Raw genomic sequence first — 19,252 nt, 5'->3', positions numbered from 1 at the left:
TGGTGGAGACACAACCAATAGGAATTGATATTCAGTGCGATCCTGTAATATGTCAGCGCCCATGATACATTCGCGACATGATAAAGAGTGTATTGAACAAATGGAAACAATACAAATATCGTTTTGTCCCATGGATAGCTTTTAATCTGAAGGACAGGTTGTTACTTACCGCTAATGATTTATGTGTTGTCATCCTCCTAAAGTTTTCACATCGCTTTTAGCAATATCAAGCCGTGGGACATGGGCTTCGCGCTTTGTACCAGTATACCTGTTTTTAAAGCACCCATACCTTTGACGTGTGACTATCTAATCTTAACATTAAATGATATGCTGACAAATACAGATGGCATATTTCATGGAGGAAGATGCAATGAGTGTTGAATGAAATTGTTATAAAAAGTGATTTCAGTACAACTTCTTTTGTACAACTCCTCAAAACATATTGAGGCATTTGTGGTTTGCATGTGGAGTCACATAGTGAATGTTATTTTTGTTGTCCACTTAGATCTGTGAGAGAAGTACCAAAAGGAGCAGATGATGCCATTATCTCCAACAAGGCTGTTGCCAATTTTCTGCAATGTTTCTTCAAAAGCCTCCATGAGAAAGAAACATCACCTATCAAGGACAGACACACAATATTCAAGGAAAACCTTGACATCATGATGAAGCAGCTTGGTTTTGTGACTGAAAGACAGTGTAGTCTGTTGGAAAATGGGGGTCGAGGGGTGTTTGTGACAAGGGGCACAGTCCCAGCTAAAACCATTGTGTCCATGTACCCTGGTGAGGGCTGATTCTCTGCTTCTGCACCATTTATTACCGCACACACACACAAACACACACACGCACACGTACACATCTTTGATGCAGATTGATCCTGTTTTTAATCAAAATTCTTCATTATACATGTATTTGTTTGTAATTAGTAAATATACTTTTCAGGATATTAATAGTGTAAGACAACTGATCTATCATTTATTATGAATTATGTTGACTAAAGTATTATCAACCCAAATAATTTTGTTTTATCAAGACTTTGTTTGTTTTTTTCAGGGGCAGTGTATGAGCAATATGAACCAATATTTTTTCAAAGTCTGGGAAATTCATTCATATTTCGGTGTATAGATGGAGTCCTTATCGATGGAAATGACAAGAACTTGTCCAAACTCATTTACAAGTGAGGTAGCTTCATCCTTGTTCATATTCTGTATATTGATCTCACAAGATCAGATGTGTCACAATTATCATAAAGCATATATGCATCAAAGCACAAACAGTGAGCTGATTGAATACTTTCAGGGCAATGATCTTATTGTTACAGTGATATTGTCTGCACTTTCTGTAATATGCTTTGGACAACACAGAATTTGCAACCATTTGTAATCAAAATGCATATACTAATAACTGATTGTTAAATATGTAGGTCATGTCAAGGGCGAGACAGAATGGGTCCCTTTTTGTCGTGTGACTCCAGCTGGTTAACAGAGTCCCCTCACAATCCATTGGCTGTTGGCCAGTACGTCAACAACCAGTCTGCAAGTAGGTTCACTGAAGTACTAATATATCCGACATTTTAATTGTTTTAGTAAGCCATTGTAGATGTTACGATTTGTGAAGGGTTTATCGTAAAGGATACACAAATACGTGTAGTGTTAAGTAAAGGGGATCTATTCTAGAATCCTCCAAGGGGGAGGTAGTGTGCTCTGAGAAGAAAGAATTGTCACACAACCATTTCTGTTGATGCAGAATACCCAGCCAATGTGGCCTACCAGGAGTTTGACATCCCGAGTGACTTCCCCTTTCAGCTCCTCAAGTATATTCCTAATGTCCACTATGGTGCTAGTACTGACAGTATCACACATGACAGGTGAGATGTTTGCACAACATGTACACAGAAAGGCAAGATGCTGAAACAACAGTTGTATTATGGGTTTCACTTTAAAGCTTTAGTAACATTGGGGGTTGAGTCAGCAATCTAATCCACTCAGCTACCGCAGATTCCACAAGAATGACAGTGTGACAATCGGTAGTCTAGATCCCATATGATGTGTATCCCACTCGGTATTGACAATGCTCCCTGTCACACTGCACAACACCTAAACAGAAGGCTACCATACAAATCCCAGTAAGGATTACATGATATCTTGGCTGGAGCATGATACTCTGTTTCCACTAAGCAGATACAACACAATGGACATTATTACCCTTGATAACCCAAGGTGCCAGTGAGGCGCTAGAAGGTCATATGACTTATACCACCGGGTACCCATTTTATGCAAGGTGAACAGAGGCAATATTTAACAAACTCACTCATAAAAAGAATAGCTCTAGCATAAGTCAAATCTAGTAAAAGCATATTGCAATCTAATGCCACTTCTAACACACAGCAACTTATCATGTTTTGCTGACTGAAGGTGCTGTGCAGGGTTGTCTCCCTTAACTGCTTGTGGGTGTTGCCAAGTGGTTCTCACCATCACTTCAGACTTTTCCCCTCACACTGATCTGACATTCTGTGAGGTAGCTGGAACACGACTCACAGGAGTACTAAACCCAAACTCAGTCACTCATTGTACTTTAAACGTATTATTATGTGTAGATATGAAATGACAGATGATAGATATAGGTATTTTGTTTCAGACTGATGAGAGTTGTGGTGCTGGTGTCAACACGAGACATACAGTGTGGGGAGGAGCTGTTCTCTACCTACTTCACTGTAGTGCAGTAACCATGGTAACAATCATATACATGGACATACAGTGTGGGGAGGAGCTGTTCTCTACTTACTTGTGCAGTAACCATGGTAACACATCTTTTACAAGGACATACAGTGTGGGGAGGAGCTGTTCTCTGCTTACTTCACTGTGGTGCAGTAACCATGGTAACAAATCTTATACATTGACAGCTGTTCTCTACTTACTTCTCTGTAGTGCAGTAACCATGGTAAGACATGTTCTACATGGACAAGCAGTGTGGGGAGTAGCTGTTCTCCACTTACTTCACTGTGGTGCAGTAACCATGGTAACACATCGTTTACATGGACATACAGTGCGGGGAGTAGCTGTTCTCCACTTACTTCACTGTAGTGCAGTAACCATGGTAACACATCTTATACATGGACATACAACTAGAAATACAAGATTCAATGTGTGTGACATTGTGCCAGAAATATAGTCTATTAGATGACCAACATGTGCCATAGCTAGTTGTTTTCAGCATTTAAACGAATGCATGTGTGGGGTGTATCTTACCTAAATCACCAAAAGTCTTTTTCTTTGGTGGTTTGTATGGCAAATTCTGATTATATTTAGTGTGACTGAATGTTTTGTATGGTATTATTTATACAATAAAGTTTGTTTTTCTCTATGTTTGTTGGTTTATCATGAAACGGGGCCATGAAACTGATGTCAATCTTTGTTTGGTTAGTGGTGAGGATTAGTTTGGTCTTTCTGACGATTGACAAGGTAACACAATGTTGTTGGGGAATGTGTTTAGATTTGTTGTTGATTGTGTCTTATGCCCATCACGAGAACACATGAACCTCATATTTCTACACAGCAGTATTTGTGCAGATGCAGTTCATAAACACATACATGTAGGAATGTGACCAGTGAATTCTTTAAGAAAAATATAAGTGAGTGAGTTTAGTTTTAAGCCGCACTCAGCAATATTCTAGATATTGCGCCGGTCTGTAAATAATCGAGTCTGGACCAGACAATCCAGTAATCAACAGCATGAGCATCGATCTGCGCAACTGGGAACCGATGACCTCTGTGAACCAAGTCAGCTAGCCTGACCACCCGATCCCGTTAGTCGCCTCGTACGACAAGCTTGGGTTACTGGAGATCAATTCTAACCCGGACCTTCACGAGTCACAAAAATATAAGTGATATTGGGGGTGTTTTCACTGAATGACGTCCACCGGACCAGTAGTTTAGACTAGTCTCTGCCTCTGTCAACTGGTGATATGTTTGGTACTTGTTCATGTATTCCCGTAGGGCCATGAATAATTAGAATGCTTCGACAATTCAAAAAGTCGTTTTAATCTACTAAACTTGTCGTAAATGTTTTATATCTGTTATTATCAAGAAACGTTGCTTATTCATAGGCTGGCCAGAATATGGAACATGTACACAGGTAATATATAGACATACCCACACAAATTACAAAGACACGCACCCCACAAAGTTTGTTACAATCTGCATGGTTTACTGTTTTGGGTTAATTTTTAAACGTGCCGGGTGCTTTGAGCCACGATACAATCTATATAAGATTCTGTCTTTGTAATTTTTAAATGTGTTTTTTTATATATATATTTAAAGCGGGTACATATTCCACAGTTTTGTAGCTTCCTAGTGGTGGCCTTGGGTCGGCCTGATGTAGGTCAAACAACATAGTGTGCACGCATACATAAAACTAGAGAATGTAGCACTTTGATGCCATGTCTTTTTCAAGTACGGCGAACTTTGGCCTGCCAACTAAAATAGCTTATTTGATCCCATGTGAGACAACAGTGTTTTGAAATATAAACCCGTAATCTTGGCACACATGCATTCATTAACCGTGTCTCCCGGTAAGAACACTGCGAGTTGGCGGGTGTATCACGACACAGCTGTAACCTACACCTTCGTGGGGTCTGGTCACTATAGCAAATATCCCACCCTTTGCAGCGCCATCTACAATTTAAACATTTCGTGTAACTTTACACCCAACTTTGGTAACAACCCAGTTTCCTTCGCTTCATTGCCATCAGGTACTGGGGCTCACCTGAAGGTCGTGTTTTATGTTATTGTTTAGCCCCTTGTGGCTTGTGGCATGTTACTATGTACCCAGTTGTCGCGCTTTTAGGACGGCTGTGTGATATAACCGGATTGAGCTGGCTTAAATCAAGCAGTTAATTGTATCCAGACACATCGAGTGATCTTACACTAAGCTGGCACTTAGATTAGAACGCCAGCTTAACTTCATAACGCCAATCTGAACATCATATAACGCATTACAGCTCGCCTTTTAATGGTTACATTGCCCAGTCTGCCAATAATATAGTCTTTATAGAACTGCTAAACATTTCATTTCAGCTTGGACAAGATGATGCAATATTAACAACTTAATTCCTAACAGAAGACTTATTGGTTATATATCAACGACAGAGTCAGGAAAAGTGACTTTGAAAGCCACCGACAGTTATGTATGCTTGTTCTATGATTTTAGAAAGTACGTCGGTATAATTGGGTCGTACGCATCCCTGTTATCCAGTGTATTGCACCCACATATATCTCCTCTTACAGTATATACTCGGACTTTCTTCACATGTTACACACCGTAACTGGAATACTGTGAAAATCAGCTTGAACCTAACTCACTCACTCACATAGTGTTCGGACAGCCGTACATATAATATACATATATACATATTTACATATATACTCCGAAAGATTGTGTTCCTCATAATAAAGAAGTTGACATCCATAAAATCTCCCTGCCGTATAAATTTATCAATCCGTACAGTTGGAGATGGATGTAACGCCACAGCCGATTGACGTGGTTAATTGTCATCAATGAGGTGTTGCCGTTTTGGTAATTTTCAAATATGAATTTGAGCATGCAGGACGCTGTTCCTTTTTTTTAGATATCTAGGACAGACTCGGTCAACGCCAACAGGAGACACGTCCTTCCACTATTTCAATACTGAGTTGCTCCAGATCTGAATCACAGTGTCATAAAACTAATCAGATACAGCACAGCCATATCCAGCCCGAAGGTTGAATCAGGTGGTTCAGTAAGTGATTGACCATCACCCTAGTGGGTTATCGGTACACAGTGGGTTATTTCTTCAATTTACAATACAAATGTAGTTGGACAATAGTCACAGGTGCCCCTATACAAATATAAATTCAAATATTTATATGGCGACGATTTTCTATTACACTACACCTGAGTCCTTTAGGTTATCTATACAAAGAGCACTGACATAACACCGACAGTCATGTATTCTGTTGGGATAGCTTTGGGCCAGTCTATCGGTTGAATGTTGAAAATGAAATACATGTACGTGTTCATTATGTTTGATATTAGAGGGATCAGTTGTTAATTAACTCCCCACGTTAGAGAAGGCGACTCATGCATGACTGACGTCACGGTGGAACACCAACTTACAGTTGATTGTTTTGAACAATATGTTTCGACAATGAAACAATAACCTCTGTATATCAGTAAAGGTCAGAACAAAAGAGTGAACAGTGTATATGAAGTGTTTAATAAGTAGGCTCTTGTATATACACTATTTGTAGACATACAGAAACATTCAATTTGAATCCACAAAGAAATATATGAAATATTTATAAACTGTTTTTTATATAGTCATAATAACACAAAAATATTCAACAAGAAAGGATTTCATCATAACACAGACATTGTAAAGAATGACATACGTATACATGTATAATACCTGGCTATCGTCATTGCCGTAAAGTTGCAACGTTTGCGGACGGAGTAGAATATCATATAACACGACCATTTGAAATTAAGTTATATTTGTTTACATATTGCTGGATACACTCAACTTTGTAAACAATATATTGGCACATTTCGAAAAGAGGCTTTGGAAAAGTTTGGAAAAGTTAACGCCATTCTTACATGAATCTTTGCGTGGTCACCACTGCGCCGTTCATTCTAGAGATATCCACGTGTAAAACTGGGGTAATGGACAACAATTGTTGTTCAGCTATATGTTAATATAACACAAAGCAGGCGTTATATATCACAGTTGGACGCTGATTAGTGGCGCTAGGCCTATCTAAGTGGACGGATGCTAACATACTTTTGTCGGAATAAATATTCAGGTTGTGACCGTGACCTGAATCGTTCGTACGTCGCGTCCACGTAAGACGTTAGAAATGATGGGTCAGACGACATATTTCGTTATGCGTTCTCACATAATTATAGGAATAACCTTTTTGGTCATAAAAGAGCTATGATTCTCACACCAACTGCATACTATCCCGACGTATGGAGAAATAGCGGCGACGTCAATAAGATGGATGTCAGCTGGTCGTGATTCAAATTACACGATGTATGAAATATTCTTTACATGATAAATGAACTATTGTACATTATTCAAAATATGTTGCATATATCTGGGCTACGGCGAACAAATTGCCCTTGGAATACGTGGCAGATGCATAATTGTCCGTGTCTGTGTTCCACACGCTCCGGCTGCTGAGAGCAAGTCCCTGGTTCTTGTTCTCGCCCATGGTAACAACACACACAAACTTGTACCTGTGACTGAAACCAAGATCTTTGATGCGTGCTTTGATAACTTCAGACAAGTCTCTGGTCAGGTTGTTACATAGATTGTTGTCATATTGTTCTCCATCCAAGTACGACTCCAGCACGCGTTTCATCGTCTGTTCGGCACGTGAAGCGTTGAATTTGTCCTCCTTATCCGGACCAAGCCTATATGAGTTTTGTATCTTCACTGCAGCAAACATGTGTTTGGCGCCGAAAGACGCCCCGGATATGCTACTTCTTGACACATGGGACATACGTCTGCCATATTGAACGCTTTGTCGAGGTTCGATCATTCGGGACATCCTTCTGATCGACGGCCCGGACGTCATGCCTTCTCCATCACGAGGCATAATAGACATGCGCCGTGACGGTTGCTTGGCACCGTCAAGCTGCTCTAGGTTCTCCATGGTAAGTCTAGACATGTCTGCACGATTTCCTCAGTGTCGTCTGCTGCACAAGCAATCTGAAAACAAAGGACAGTGATTAATGCAAAATCTAATACGGATTAGGATTAGTTTAAATTAGTTCTATTGTCATTAAAACCGTTAATGACGGGGCAAATTACATGTAACAATCATACTCCCGCCAAGGCCATTCAGGATGGTTTGACCATAACACTGCTTACTATGTCACGACAAATTCATCAATTCCCACAACAATCACCCAGATAATTCTGAAGGCCAATCCTAGGCAACAACTACATATCTGGAGATCCTTCATCCAGATCTGTCACACCATATACCCACAATGAAAGAAGAGCTATCGGTTGCCGTCCTCTTGAATTGTGTCCATTAGTTTCAGATATTAGACACACAGAGATTGGAAGAATGGGGTTTTCCGATACATCGTGAGTCAGGAGTCTCCGAGGATCTCTTGCCACGACATTCACAATCACTAGATAATAACACGATCTGTAGGTGGAATTGTAGAACAGGGCAACTTCAGTGAATTGGCAATGGCTATCTTATACCAGAGGTCGTAGCATTTGGTCATTAAAAGGGGTACATCTATTATTCTAACAATGTCCATTAACATATTTATGAGGTGGGGAGTTTATAGGTTCGCGAACATTTAACCTCTTGGGTAAATCTTACGTTTAGGGCATCGACTTCCACTTTTCCTCCCACGTTGCTAGGGACGAGCCGTAGCGTTACGGTGTGACAGTTGTGTTTATGCTGTCACCAGGAGTTCATTTCTAATTACGTTATACAATACATTCAAACATACCAGCCACATAGATAAGGACGTGACTTTCTTTAGTTTGTGGCTATTGTGCGTTAGAGAATACCTTGCTGGTGGACGTCATCACCCTGTGCAGAAGACTATGGTACCTTACAGAATAATGACGGGTTGATTCAATGCACGTGTACACGAACATCACCACTAGTCAGGTGTGTGTACTGAAGGCTTTGAGAAGTGGATAGTGATATATATTAATGCCATGTAGCCTACAGGGCCGACATGTGAGAGGGGGCTTACACACCATACAGTGGGAATAGCTGCCACATATTGAGTTTACAACTGGAATTCATACATCTTCATTTATTATTTATTTGAATTTTATAAATAATAGATACACGTAGAAACGTGTGTCATCTCCTGATCATTTAGATTCTGCCTGGTAGCCGTCTGTGTAGTAGGGTTAGCGACAGTCGTGACGTACAGGCAGGGAGCATGTCAGTATAGGAAAATCAGGAATTCAATCAGTTAACGTCGAAATCGTCCAAGCCTCTATGGGACTATGCAGTGTTAGCTGGAATATATCATAATTAGCTAAGGGGTATGATTAGAAGAGCTGAAACACTATGTTAGTTGTGAGAACACGTGTCTATACTCACACCATACAGGCTGTGTTAGTCAACTCGATGGCTACAACTAAAGCCGGTACTCTGTTAACATGCCCGCGATTAAGCCAGGGATTGGTGGTCCACAACACGGCGAAAGTCCGGGCGTTCTGGCTCACACTACACGCTATTGTGACACACCGTGGCCTTTTGTTATGGAAAATAATAACTGAGATACTTGATTCACAACCTGTTTTGTCAACGGTAGATAGTTTGTTTGCTCTAGGCGTCTCGCGTGCGATCAAAGCACACATAGACAGGCTCAATGCTGGCTATCTAAAGTCTATCAGTCAACACTAACGGACACGTATTAATAATATACCTAAGTTTATACCGAGATGAAGAGTGCAAGCTTTTGGGAGTTGTTTCATTGAGATAAACAAATATACCCCTTAACTATCAGACACATTAAAAGGGGTTTGAGGATGGCAGTTGTTTGTTTGATTGTCCCAGTGGTTTGGTTGTAAGTATTATTTTTCACAAGGTAATGTTTCAAGGATATCGCCGACAGTGTCTGCATGACATGCTCCACACGGGGAGCTCAAACAACGGTTATATACGTTGTACATGCCTGAGGTCGGGTCGGGTCGAATCTGGTTCAGGCAAACCACGAGTGATGGGCACAGTGGTTCAGGGTCTAACTGAGGTGAAACGTCCGGGATCGGACCCGGTACATGTAAACCCTGGCTAGGAGAGGTGTCATAATGGAGAAGTAACGTGGACCAGTTGATTCTACGTTCGGATCAGATTCGAGTAATGTCTCTGACTTAAACAATGTTATAGGTCAAGTAAAGTTTTCTGTAATTTCACATATCGATCTCTAAATGCGTCAGTTCTTACTCATTGAAAATGCACTCGCAAATTTCCATTGAATTCCTAGCTCAAATGCAAAACAATATCGTGACGTCATCACAGTGGTCAGGTACTACTGAACAATACCGCGATTGTTCCACCCGATCTGTCATGTGGAATGAAACATGTTTGTATACAAATAAATATGAAAGCTTAGTTGTCTAAGTTAAGAGGCATTTGAGTTTGCATACGGTGATATCTTGGATATTCGGGATTCGGATCAAGATTCACCAAAACAGGTTCCATTGGCAAGGGGTGAACAATATATGAATAGATCATAAAAAAATCTCTGACGACACCTAGTATTCGCTAAAAGGTAAAGCATGTCCTGCCCGAGCCATTGGCTTCCCCCCAGTCACACAATCTGCATATAAACGTGAAGTGGTTGAGTATAGACGTATATGCATGCTGTTCTATAAGACCCCCCATCTATATTCCTGTGCTGTGGTTGTACGACAAAAACACTCAGACACCTAGCTATGAGTCACTGTATATCAGAGAACAAACAAACCTGTAATAGGTTTCTCGTGTCCTTGTGTACGTGTCAATATGTGTTTAAAGGATAAGTAAACATTACTTCTATAGACATATGAGTTACGTAATTACCGAGTTAGACGGTGAGGGAGTTGACAGAGATGGGGGTACGTGTTGATCGCCATGTCCTATTGGTGACCCACACGTTGTCAGTTGTAATGTGTGAAGCCATTAAGCCACTTACTATTTTATTTAGGTTGATGATGGGTGACTGAGCGGAGACTCGTAGGTTCTCGGGGTTGTCTGAACGTGAAACAAGGCAGGGATGGTCAGTTATGTATCACCTCAACCCTGTCGAGGCAACAATCTCCCTACGGAACTTGACCCGATCAGGCTGTCAAAGAGGGATTACTCTATATACAGTTCCACGAGTCGATTAGCTGTTTGTCTGAGCATGACATATAGAATGCAGCTGAATTATGTCTGAAATGACGTCTCTACAAACTTCATTATTGCCAAACAATGAGCCGTTTTCTTCAGAAAGATCATGGTTGCATAACTGTTCCCTTCACGTCGAAGAAAAGACATCATACAGTTTACGATTATTCCATTTTAAAGCAGATTCCTTCCGCTGAACTTAAATGTCAGTTAATTCTCATATACTTATGCTATGGACCATGAAAACTAAAATATTGTCAGTTATTTACAATCTACAAAATAACCAAGAAGGGTCAAGTGTCATCTAAAGAAAAGTATCATCGTATCGCAAGAACAACCAGAGAGAAACTAAAACAAGAGAAACAAGTAAAGTTTAAACTAGGAATAGTCAAACATCTTATTCCTATTTAGGAATAGTCAAGAATATGATCTGATGAGCACAGCGAGTTCAGTCTTCAGAGAACTTCCCATCCGCTGTACATTCCTGCAGTACCGACAATATAGCACGTCATACGGCACACTTCATTATAATATTCCTTCAAAATGTTTTATACACGTTGGAATCAAGACTGTGCCAAAACGTCTGCAATGTTGTTCTTGCCGAAGACAAAGTCAGACAATCATCTTGGGCATACCACGACAACGTGAATTGTGTATTGAGCTGGGTATCACTATAACCTATATGACCAAACACATCCTAACCACATCAACCCCTAACCGAACATGGGGCATACGACTTACCTCCTCCTCCTACTACGACGTTCTTCCCCTGAACTACGTGTACGACTAACCACCTTCAGACTCCTGTCCTGTACGACGCACGAGTCGTTGTTTTACTAAATGTCTGTCGCTGCTCAACACTGCCGTGAATGATCGGTCGCTATTGTGTAGCCCCTCACTTGGGACGACAATGGCCGTTAACTCCGCGACCCCTTCTAATCGGATCCTAACGCCAGGCTATAAGTGTACATGTCTCATTGATCTCCGCAACCAGTTTGGACCCATCTCTGTTGGCAAATGAATAACTATATGTTTGGGTCAGTCTCAGGTGCACTTCCATTGTTGAATCAAGTGTTGAATCACTCGGACCACTTCGCACGATGAATAGAGAATGGCTTATGTCCACTGGGAAAGAACGGCACTAACATGAAAGGTATAGCGTTTTAAGAATAAGACTGCGGGTTTGCCGATAGAGTGTGATTGAGAATTAAGTGTTATTTGTAGTAACTCGTCCTCTACGTTAATTGAAGTATAGGTCTTAGACCAGACTCCATATATTGTATTATAGGAGTGAGTGAGTGAGTTTTGTTGACAGTACTTCATGTATATCGCGCCTGTGTGTAAGAATGACATAAGGAATATAGCTGCTGTTCATCTGATTCTCAACGTAAATAGTCTACTCTAGATGTATATTTGTAGTGACCACGAGCGTTCCCAAAGGCCAGTGTAACATGGAAACTCTGCATCCGGACCCTGTGTTCATATCGAGGCTATTTTCAGGTGGTCTGCATAATACAGACGTACTGCGACAGGTGAAGTGGGTTAAACATCGCCATCAAGATTCGTGCACTTACATACGACGTGAAAGAGTGTGCGTACGTGCGTGCGTGCGTTTATGTCTGTGTGTGGATGGTTATACTAACACTGACAAGTGGTAGTCCACTTTGGCAAAATGCCTAGTGCCAGGCAGGGTAACAAAAAGTAACACCGTTTACTACGACGCAGCCGGCGATCGAACCTCCGACCCTGCACTCCCCGGGGAGACCCTCTATCCACAGGACCAGCGTTCTGCTATTACATATAAACATGATAATTATGGTGTTTGAATAACTTGAATGAAACTTTCTTTGAGTGTCATTAGACCAAAGATTTGAAGCTCTTTAATGTATTATTCCAAATGTGACTCTGATTAGACAGTGAGTAGCCTACATGAGTTCGGTTTTACGCATCCATTAAAACACTATCATATCACAATGGACCAATACAGAAGAATGGGCTTCACGCTTTGTAGCCTCGTGGAAACGAACCCGGTCTTCGACGGGACAATCTAACGCTTCAACAACCACGCTACTATACATCGTATCCATCTTTCAGATGGAATGTTAATATAAAACATATGTAATACATGGCCAAGAGTTATAGCACTATAACTGTAACAGGTTATGCATAAATCTCGTTATTGGCGAATATTTATTGATTCGTATCCTGTATTTGTAATCACACCGCAATCTGGGTGACAACGTCCAGCGGTGTGTTGTTTACTGGCCGTTCTGATCCGGCTTATTCTGTCGTCTGCTCCAGGAAAACAGGTAAATGACTACAGAGCACGTGAACCAAAGATTCCTATCAACTTGCATCCAACATGGCGGCCACAGCTGCTACGACATTGGATGATTGAGTGGAGCATTCGAAATCGATACATTTCTTTGATCCGATTCCCAGCCTGGGTCCTGATCGGGGACAACTATTGACTGGCTGATTGACCGGAATATTTATCTGATATTCTTTCAGACTGCTTGCGCGATCTCCGTTACGCTTCACTAAGTGTTAAGTGACTTTCATACATATATGTGATAGTCAGCCATGCTTTGTGTGAAGGGAGGGTTTACGACTATCAAGAGCGTTTTATTTGTATGAGATGTTCAGTAATGTTTGTTGCAACAGTTTACCCGTAGAATAATGGTAGAGAACAGGGTCAACACGACGGTAACAAATTTTACAGTTGGGTAAACAATATACAATCTGAACTAGGCCACATGGATCATGAAACGTTCATATATTGTCCTCGTTCTCGTCCCACAGGGTGATCTTGCTCAACATCTGACCCAACTAGGTGAGGTGGATATAATCTCGAAATAGCCTGAACATAATCTTTTGGCATCTGACGTCATAATCATAGCAATGCTGTTAACAGTAGGTGTCCTTGTAACCACGAGGCGGAAAACGGAAATGGAAGATCGATGAAGCTTATGCCAGTCCGACATGGTACAACTGGGTTCAGCCCTACTGAGACCAAACTCAACATCTTTAGTCTTTGAAACAATCAGAGGCAAAGCAACCATTGAACGAATCCAAGTCATGTCCTCCAGTCAGTATATCCATCTGGATGGTCCAGGCAATCGCGAACACCTGGCGTTATCACTATATGATAATACTGCATAAACATGCTAATGATAAGTTGGAATCGTACAATGGCTGCAGTAAAAAGAGATGTGTACGGTTGTAGAAAGGGTTCAGCTACCAAGGTTCCGTCCCTTCAGTCCCCCGCCATTAAGTAGTAACCATGCGACTGTCGAGGAAGAGTCAGCTCGACATAGAGGAGCTATCGGCCACGGTTTGAAGTAATATACGTGTCTACGTTGGTGGAGCCGTAACATCACAATCGTTAACAGCAACGGACATGCGCTTCATGCAAAGTGATAACAGCATTTGAAACTACAGACTATGGTGCCCCACTGTTTCCTCTCGCGGAATTACTTTTTGGGTGTCCATCAGGGAACGGTCACACACACCATCTACCTTTCTGTTATATAGGAGATGTTGAAAACATAGCATGAAGACGTCATGCTGTTGTAGATCTCGCGCAGGACATGGTTGTCTGTCCACAGGGACATTGGTTCAAACACACTGGCTTACATTACAAGCTTTGCATACGTCATACGTCTCACATCAAAGGTTGTATGGGGTCTACCAGATCAATATGGCCTGAAGATCAAAACCTATCGAACGTTCCATACACTAGTTATAAAATCGTTTGATAAACGGTGTTTTGCTGAAGCTGATCCTAAACTACGGAACAACATCCAAATCAAAAGGATGTTTGCTATATGACATATATCTGACATATAATGCTAAAAGTACATGTACAATACCTTGATGGCGACTACCTATACAGACCAGGGGATCATGCAACAAGACCCCATGTATTTATTTACCCATACTACATGACTGTTATAACATGCGTCCCAAGCAACTCCCTTAATAGACCATTATACACATAGTTGCCATTGTGCACAGTAACATCTAGAAGCCGAGTTGCGAGTTGTATACAAAGTGCATTATACCCGATATCGTCTCGTCACAAAGGTGACTACCGCCCCACCCCCTCGTGACATGACGTCACATAGATACTGGTCCTCCCTGCTCTCTTACCTGTCCAAGTAAATGAATAGCATGAATGTGTCCTACTCTATATATTAAACGGTTATGGTGCATTAGTGTAAGAGACAATTGTCACTCGTATGTGGCTGCTCTTTGTATACGACCTGATGACGTTAACACTGTTCGCGATCGCCTGGTGTCATCACTGATTTCTGATTCATTCATTTACTCGTCATCGTTTTACGCCCGGTGGAATCTGTGGATAATCTGAGTAAATATGTCTCTACATTGTGTTTCTAATCGCTGATAACATGGAGGCATGAACATAGGAATCTCCGTGACCACCAAACATGTGTCATGTTGGTCCCTGAATAGACATGGCCAATGCACAAACAAAACTATAGTCAATAACAACACACAAACAATACCTTATATGATCAGGTACTATAGTTAGAATATTGTACTGACAATACCAAAGTCCCAATGCTAAGAGTTCTCTAGTGTAGAACAACACACTTTCAATACTTTACTGACAATATACTGTTGACAAGAACAAACGCTACACGTAATATCATGTAATGTAAATAACGCTGCCAAAGTTATCGCCTAACATATGTGTCATCACATGGTGGAGACACAACCAGAACTACGTATGCACCGTGGTCTCACTTCATTAGCGGTATGTATATGTGTAATAGATGTAGTATTGACCCAGACACCAGTGGAGCTTTACGCGTGCCCCTAACAGTGTGGGCGTAGTCATGTCACCTTGACTCATAAATACAAGTGTGTTAGTATTCCCATAACAAATGAGCATTCCTATTCGTAGCTTGATCACATTACCTTGTCTTGTGTGGCCCTGATGGGTGTAACTTCCCGAGTGGTATAGTGGTGAATGTTGGAATCCCCGACACTCGGCCCTAATCACAGGCTGTGCTTCACACTGAGACAGCTTCGTCCAGTACAATGCAGGTTAATGAGCTAACACACAAGTAGGATTAATTGCTACTACAGACCTTGGTGGGGGGTGACAAGCCTGCATCGGAGCTAAGTAGATCAAAAGATCTTACATGTATTTTATTTTCCCATTGTTATATCGTTACGCTTAAGAATGAGTACAGATTATTGTATACACTGCACAGTGTAGATTTACAAGCCTCTATTGTCGCACGGCATGTTGGGAATATACGAGAAGCCTCCGTCACGTATTACTGTGTCAACATTTTGACAACATATGTCATAGTTACATATTTCTGTACTGTTGAAAACTGTTGCAGCACGTGCACGAAATAGGATCCGCCGATATATCTGGCAGAAACGACAACGTGAGAAGACGATCCTACAGTTCACAGCATTTAAATGTATTACATTCATGCTACAGCGAAACATTGCAGATATATCATTCTTGATCAGTTGTAATATTAAAAGGGTCAGGTGTTTCTTTAAAAGTGCCTATCAAATATATACCTCGTGTTGCAGGAGATGTGTGGCTCCGAGCCTTTTGATGAACAAGCGTTCTGATCATAAACACTCTCCCCTAATGCTTGTCATTACCCTGGATGTTCCATGTCCCTCTACACGAAGGTATGGAAAGACATAAACAGACAAACTGAAGAAGCACTTTATGTTTATTAGAAAATGCTCTTTTATTTCATGACCCTCCACATATATGTCTATTATATTTACGACCCCAAACAGACACCCCACCCCCACCCCCGATGCTGACCCTCCTCTGATTCCCTCTGACCTACCGATTCCCTTCCCACCCCTATCCTATAAAGAGAGTTGTTAGCGACTTAGCACCAGTTAAGAGTAACTGAAGAGTAACTGGAAATGTATATTATCAAGTGCTTAACATTACGTGTGGCGCACACAATGTATGTTATTGAGGGGTTCAAAATAATTCTTGAATAGTGTATTGAGAGAACACATGTTAAGGAAAATTCGTCTGTAATCCAAGAGTGAGTGAGTTTAGTTTTCCTGCTTTTAGCAATATTCCAACAATATCACCAGAAACGGGCTTCAATCATTGTACTCAGGTCTTCGGCGTGACGAGCGAACGCTGTTGCCACTGGGCTACCCCACCTCCGTGTGTTTAAAGAAGCTCCTCAGCTACACAATGAATACCCTTTTCGCCAAGCTTTGTTGTAAACATACCTGTCACACAAATCAATTTCCCTCTTAATTCTGTGTCAACACGTCTTCGCCAGATTTTATCTGTATATTTGAAGTCGTTGAAAGGAAGCCTATAGATCTGGTTCGTGATTGGGACCTGTGTGCAGAGACAGGTGCGTGTGATCGTGTGTGTCTGTCTCTGTGTCACGTGTACATGTCTGCGTGGCCCTAGTCAGAGGTCTTCATTTCTAGTGATTACCGAATTGATTTTCAACAATCATGTTCACGAACTTTAATTATCTTGACACCTGCAAACAGTCGCGCTTAATGCTCGTTCAGCGCAACACAGCGATGTTCGGGGAACGCAACACTATTGCTAACACTTGATGGCCGTATCTACGTGCACAAGGACGACCACAAACGGGATGATGTCCATTACCGACATGCGTACTACTCAGAGTTTTGTTAATTTGTGACGCAAGGTGAAATGGTCCTTGACGACGGTTTAAAATAATACATGAATATAGCTTCTTTTTTCTGTGTGTGTGTGTGTGCGTGAGAGTGAGTGAGTGAGTGAGAAAGACTCCTTGTGTTATCATAGCCCGGTGTAATACCGTCTTTATCGTTCTATCCCGCCGAGACACCTTGCCACAGTTTAACATGGATCCTCAAGTCAGACAGTATACCCAGATCAGTACAAATATCACCTCGACACCAAGCTAGCGGGCAGGGAAGGAACAAGTACCATCTTTTAACGTCTGTTGGTTAAGACGCGCATAGGTGGATCCAGAGGGGTAGGGGGTGCAGGGTTGCGCACCTCCCCCCTTTTGTCCTGAAAGTTTGTTCAATGACCATTGAAACTCGGGTGAAAATGAAGTGTGCAACACACACACACACACACACACACACACACCTTCTCAATAGTGTGCACCCACCCAACCCCAACACACCCACAACACGCACTAAAAAGCTGCGTCTTCGTTTCTTTGTCGACCCACACACACACACGCAACGTGCGCGCACGCACGCACACACACACACACACACCTGATGAAAAAGCTGACGCGGCCTGGTATGGAACCGCTACCCTCCGTTCACTATCTGCGATGATTCATACACGCACAGGTGATGCAAGAGGGAGAGCGAGTAGGGCTTTACGCTGATTTTAGCAATATTCCTGAAGTATCGACGAAGTACACTATAAATAGGTTCCCGCCTTTGTACCCATGTGGAGAGTCGAACCCCGATCCCCATTAAGACGCCTTCGTACCTGGGCGAAAACTTCAACAACTGGCCTATGAAGGAGCATGACAGTCGCTCATATTGTTGACAACGTAAGTCACTATGGGAGTCCACAAAACGATTCCCCTGACTTAAAAATATCCGCAACATTTCATGATGATACGTGTGATAAGTAAAAGTACAATATGATCCATTGGTTTACTTACTTGATAGAAATAATCTGGTTTAGATCAAATCGTCTTGTATAAAGTATCTTACCTTCTGGTTGATCTTGTTTACTTATACGAGTAAACTGTTGTCCATGTAAATAAAAGTTGCCTATCGCTTACGGAGCTAGTTGCCGACAGACGACACCGCACTAGACTGAGTTAACCAAAACACAAACCAAACGACTTCAGAGAGCCCAGGGGAGCAACGAATGAGAAAACAACTCGACCGTGATAGGGTTATCTCCCTTTGTAGCAATCTTTTGCAAGGAACATATGCGGCAGTTACCGTGAGCGACGTGTGTTATTCGAGTCTGAATATTTAGTGTTATTTCAAAGGATATGCATTGGGAAATCGAAAGAACCACTTGCAGCTAAGAATGGATTGTTCTGTGACAGAAGACATAGTTCGCTGAATGCTTCAGAATTGCAAATGTGCCCCTGTGACGTTAGAGTGTTTCGGTAACCATGGCCACGCGGGTAGGCCGCGTGTTGAGCGGCACCAGATCTGACGACATGGAATCAGAGATGTACCGCTCCCTACAGCCCACGCAGTTATTGTCGATACTTATCTAAATATATCACCAGTGGCAAGAAACAACTATACCCATCTTCATAGAGAGTCGCGCATTTCGTCCATACATACTCCAAATACTGATTGTGAAATTAATAAACATGAGACTTGTAATTTCAATT

General features: G+C 41.6%; 2 protein-coding genes across 5 annotated transcripts; one reads left to right on the top strand and one right to left on the bottom strand.

The window, feature by feature from the left end:
• Positions 1-5: 5 nt before the first annotated feature.
• Positions 6-3,200, top strand: LOC124270405 (SET domain-containing protein 9-like). 2 transcript variants are annotated; one of them, XM_046705456.1, is made up of 7 exons: positions 6-157; positions 506-780; positions 1,051-1,174; positions 1,421-1,536; positions 1,744-1,864; positions 2,635-2,748; positions 2,820-3,200. In XM_046705456.1, the coding sequence occupies exons 1-6, from the start codon at positions 78-80 to the stop codon at positions 2,720-2,722; spliced, it is 804 nt and encodes a 267-aa protein (XP_046561412.1). In that variant the 5' UTR covers positions 6-77; the 3' UTR covers positions 2,723-2,748; positions 2,820-3,200. The 2 variants fall into 2 exon arrangements, with proteins under 2 accessions (XP_046561412.1, XP_046561407.1); XM_046705451.1 differs by having other exon boundaries at positions 2,635-3,196.
• A 3,031-nt stretch (positions 3,201-6,231) lies between these two features.
• On the bottom strand, positions 6,232-18,752 carry LOC124270681 (dynein light chain Tctex-type protein 2B-like). Of its 3 annotated transcripts, none has more exons than XM_046705713.1 (2): positions 18,609-18,752; positions 6,232-7,747 (listed from the first exon to the last, which is right to left on the bottom strand). In XM_046705713.1, exon 2 carries the CDS (start codon positions 7,704-7,706, stop codon positions 7,107-7,109), a length of 600 nt encoding a protein of 199 aa, XP_046561669.1. In that variant the 5' UTR covers positions 7,707-7,747; positions 18,609-18,752; the 3' UTR covers positions 6,232-7,106. The 3 variants fall into 3 exon arrangements, with proteins under 3 accessions (XP_046561669.1, XP_046561684.1, XP_046561675.1); XM_046705728.1 differs by lacking the exon at positions 18,609-18,752 and adding an exon at positions 15,837-15,940; XM_046705719.1 differs by lacking the exon at positions 18,609-18,752 and adding an exon at positions 9,123-9,246.
• Positions 18,753-19,252: the final 500 nt, after the last annotated feature.

This window comes from Haliotis rubra, unplaced genomic scaffold, assembly GCF_003918875.1.
Source record: "Haliotis rubra isolate DU_JTF1 unplaced genomic scaffold, ASM391887v1 Scf102, whole genome shotgun sequence".
In the NCBI taxonomy this organism is placed as follows: Eukaryota; Metazoa; Mollusca; class Gastropoda; order Lepetellida; family Haliotidae; genus Haliotis; species Haliotis rubra.
Note: the sequence above shows the minus strand (reverse complement) of the source record. Positions and strands in the feature narration are given on the sequence as shown.

Excerpts from the sequence above, each read along its gene's own strand:
- LOC124270405 (XM_046705456.1), top strand. The coding sequence starts at position 78 with ATGATAAAGAGTGTATTGAACAAATGGAAACAATACAAATATCGTTTT. Across the intron at positions 781-1,050 it reads CATTGTGTCCATGTACCCTG|GGGCAGTGTATGAGCAATAT; the intron begins GTGAGGGCTGAT and ends TGTTTTTTTCAG. Across the intron at positions 1,865-2,634 it reads GACAGTATCACACATGACAG|ACTGATGAGAGTTGTGGTGC; the intron begins GTGAGATGTTTG and ends ATTTTGTTTCAG.
- LOC124270681 (XM_046705713.1), bottom strand. The coding sequence starts at position 7,706 with ATGTCTAGACTTACCATGGAGAACCTAGAGCAGCTTGACGGTGCCAAG.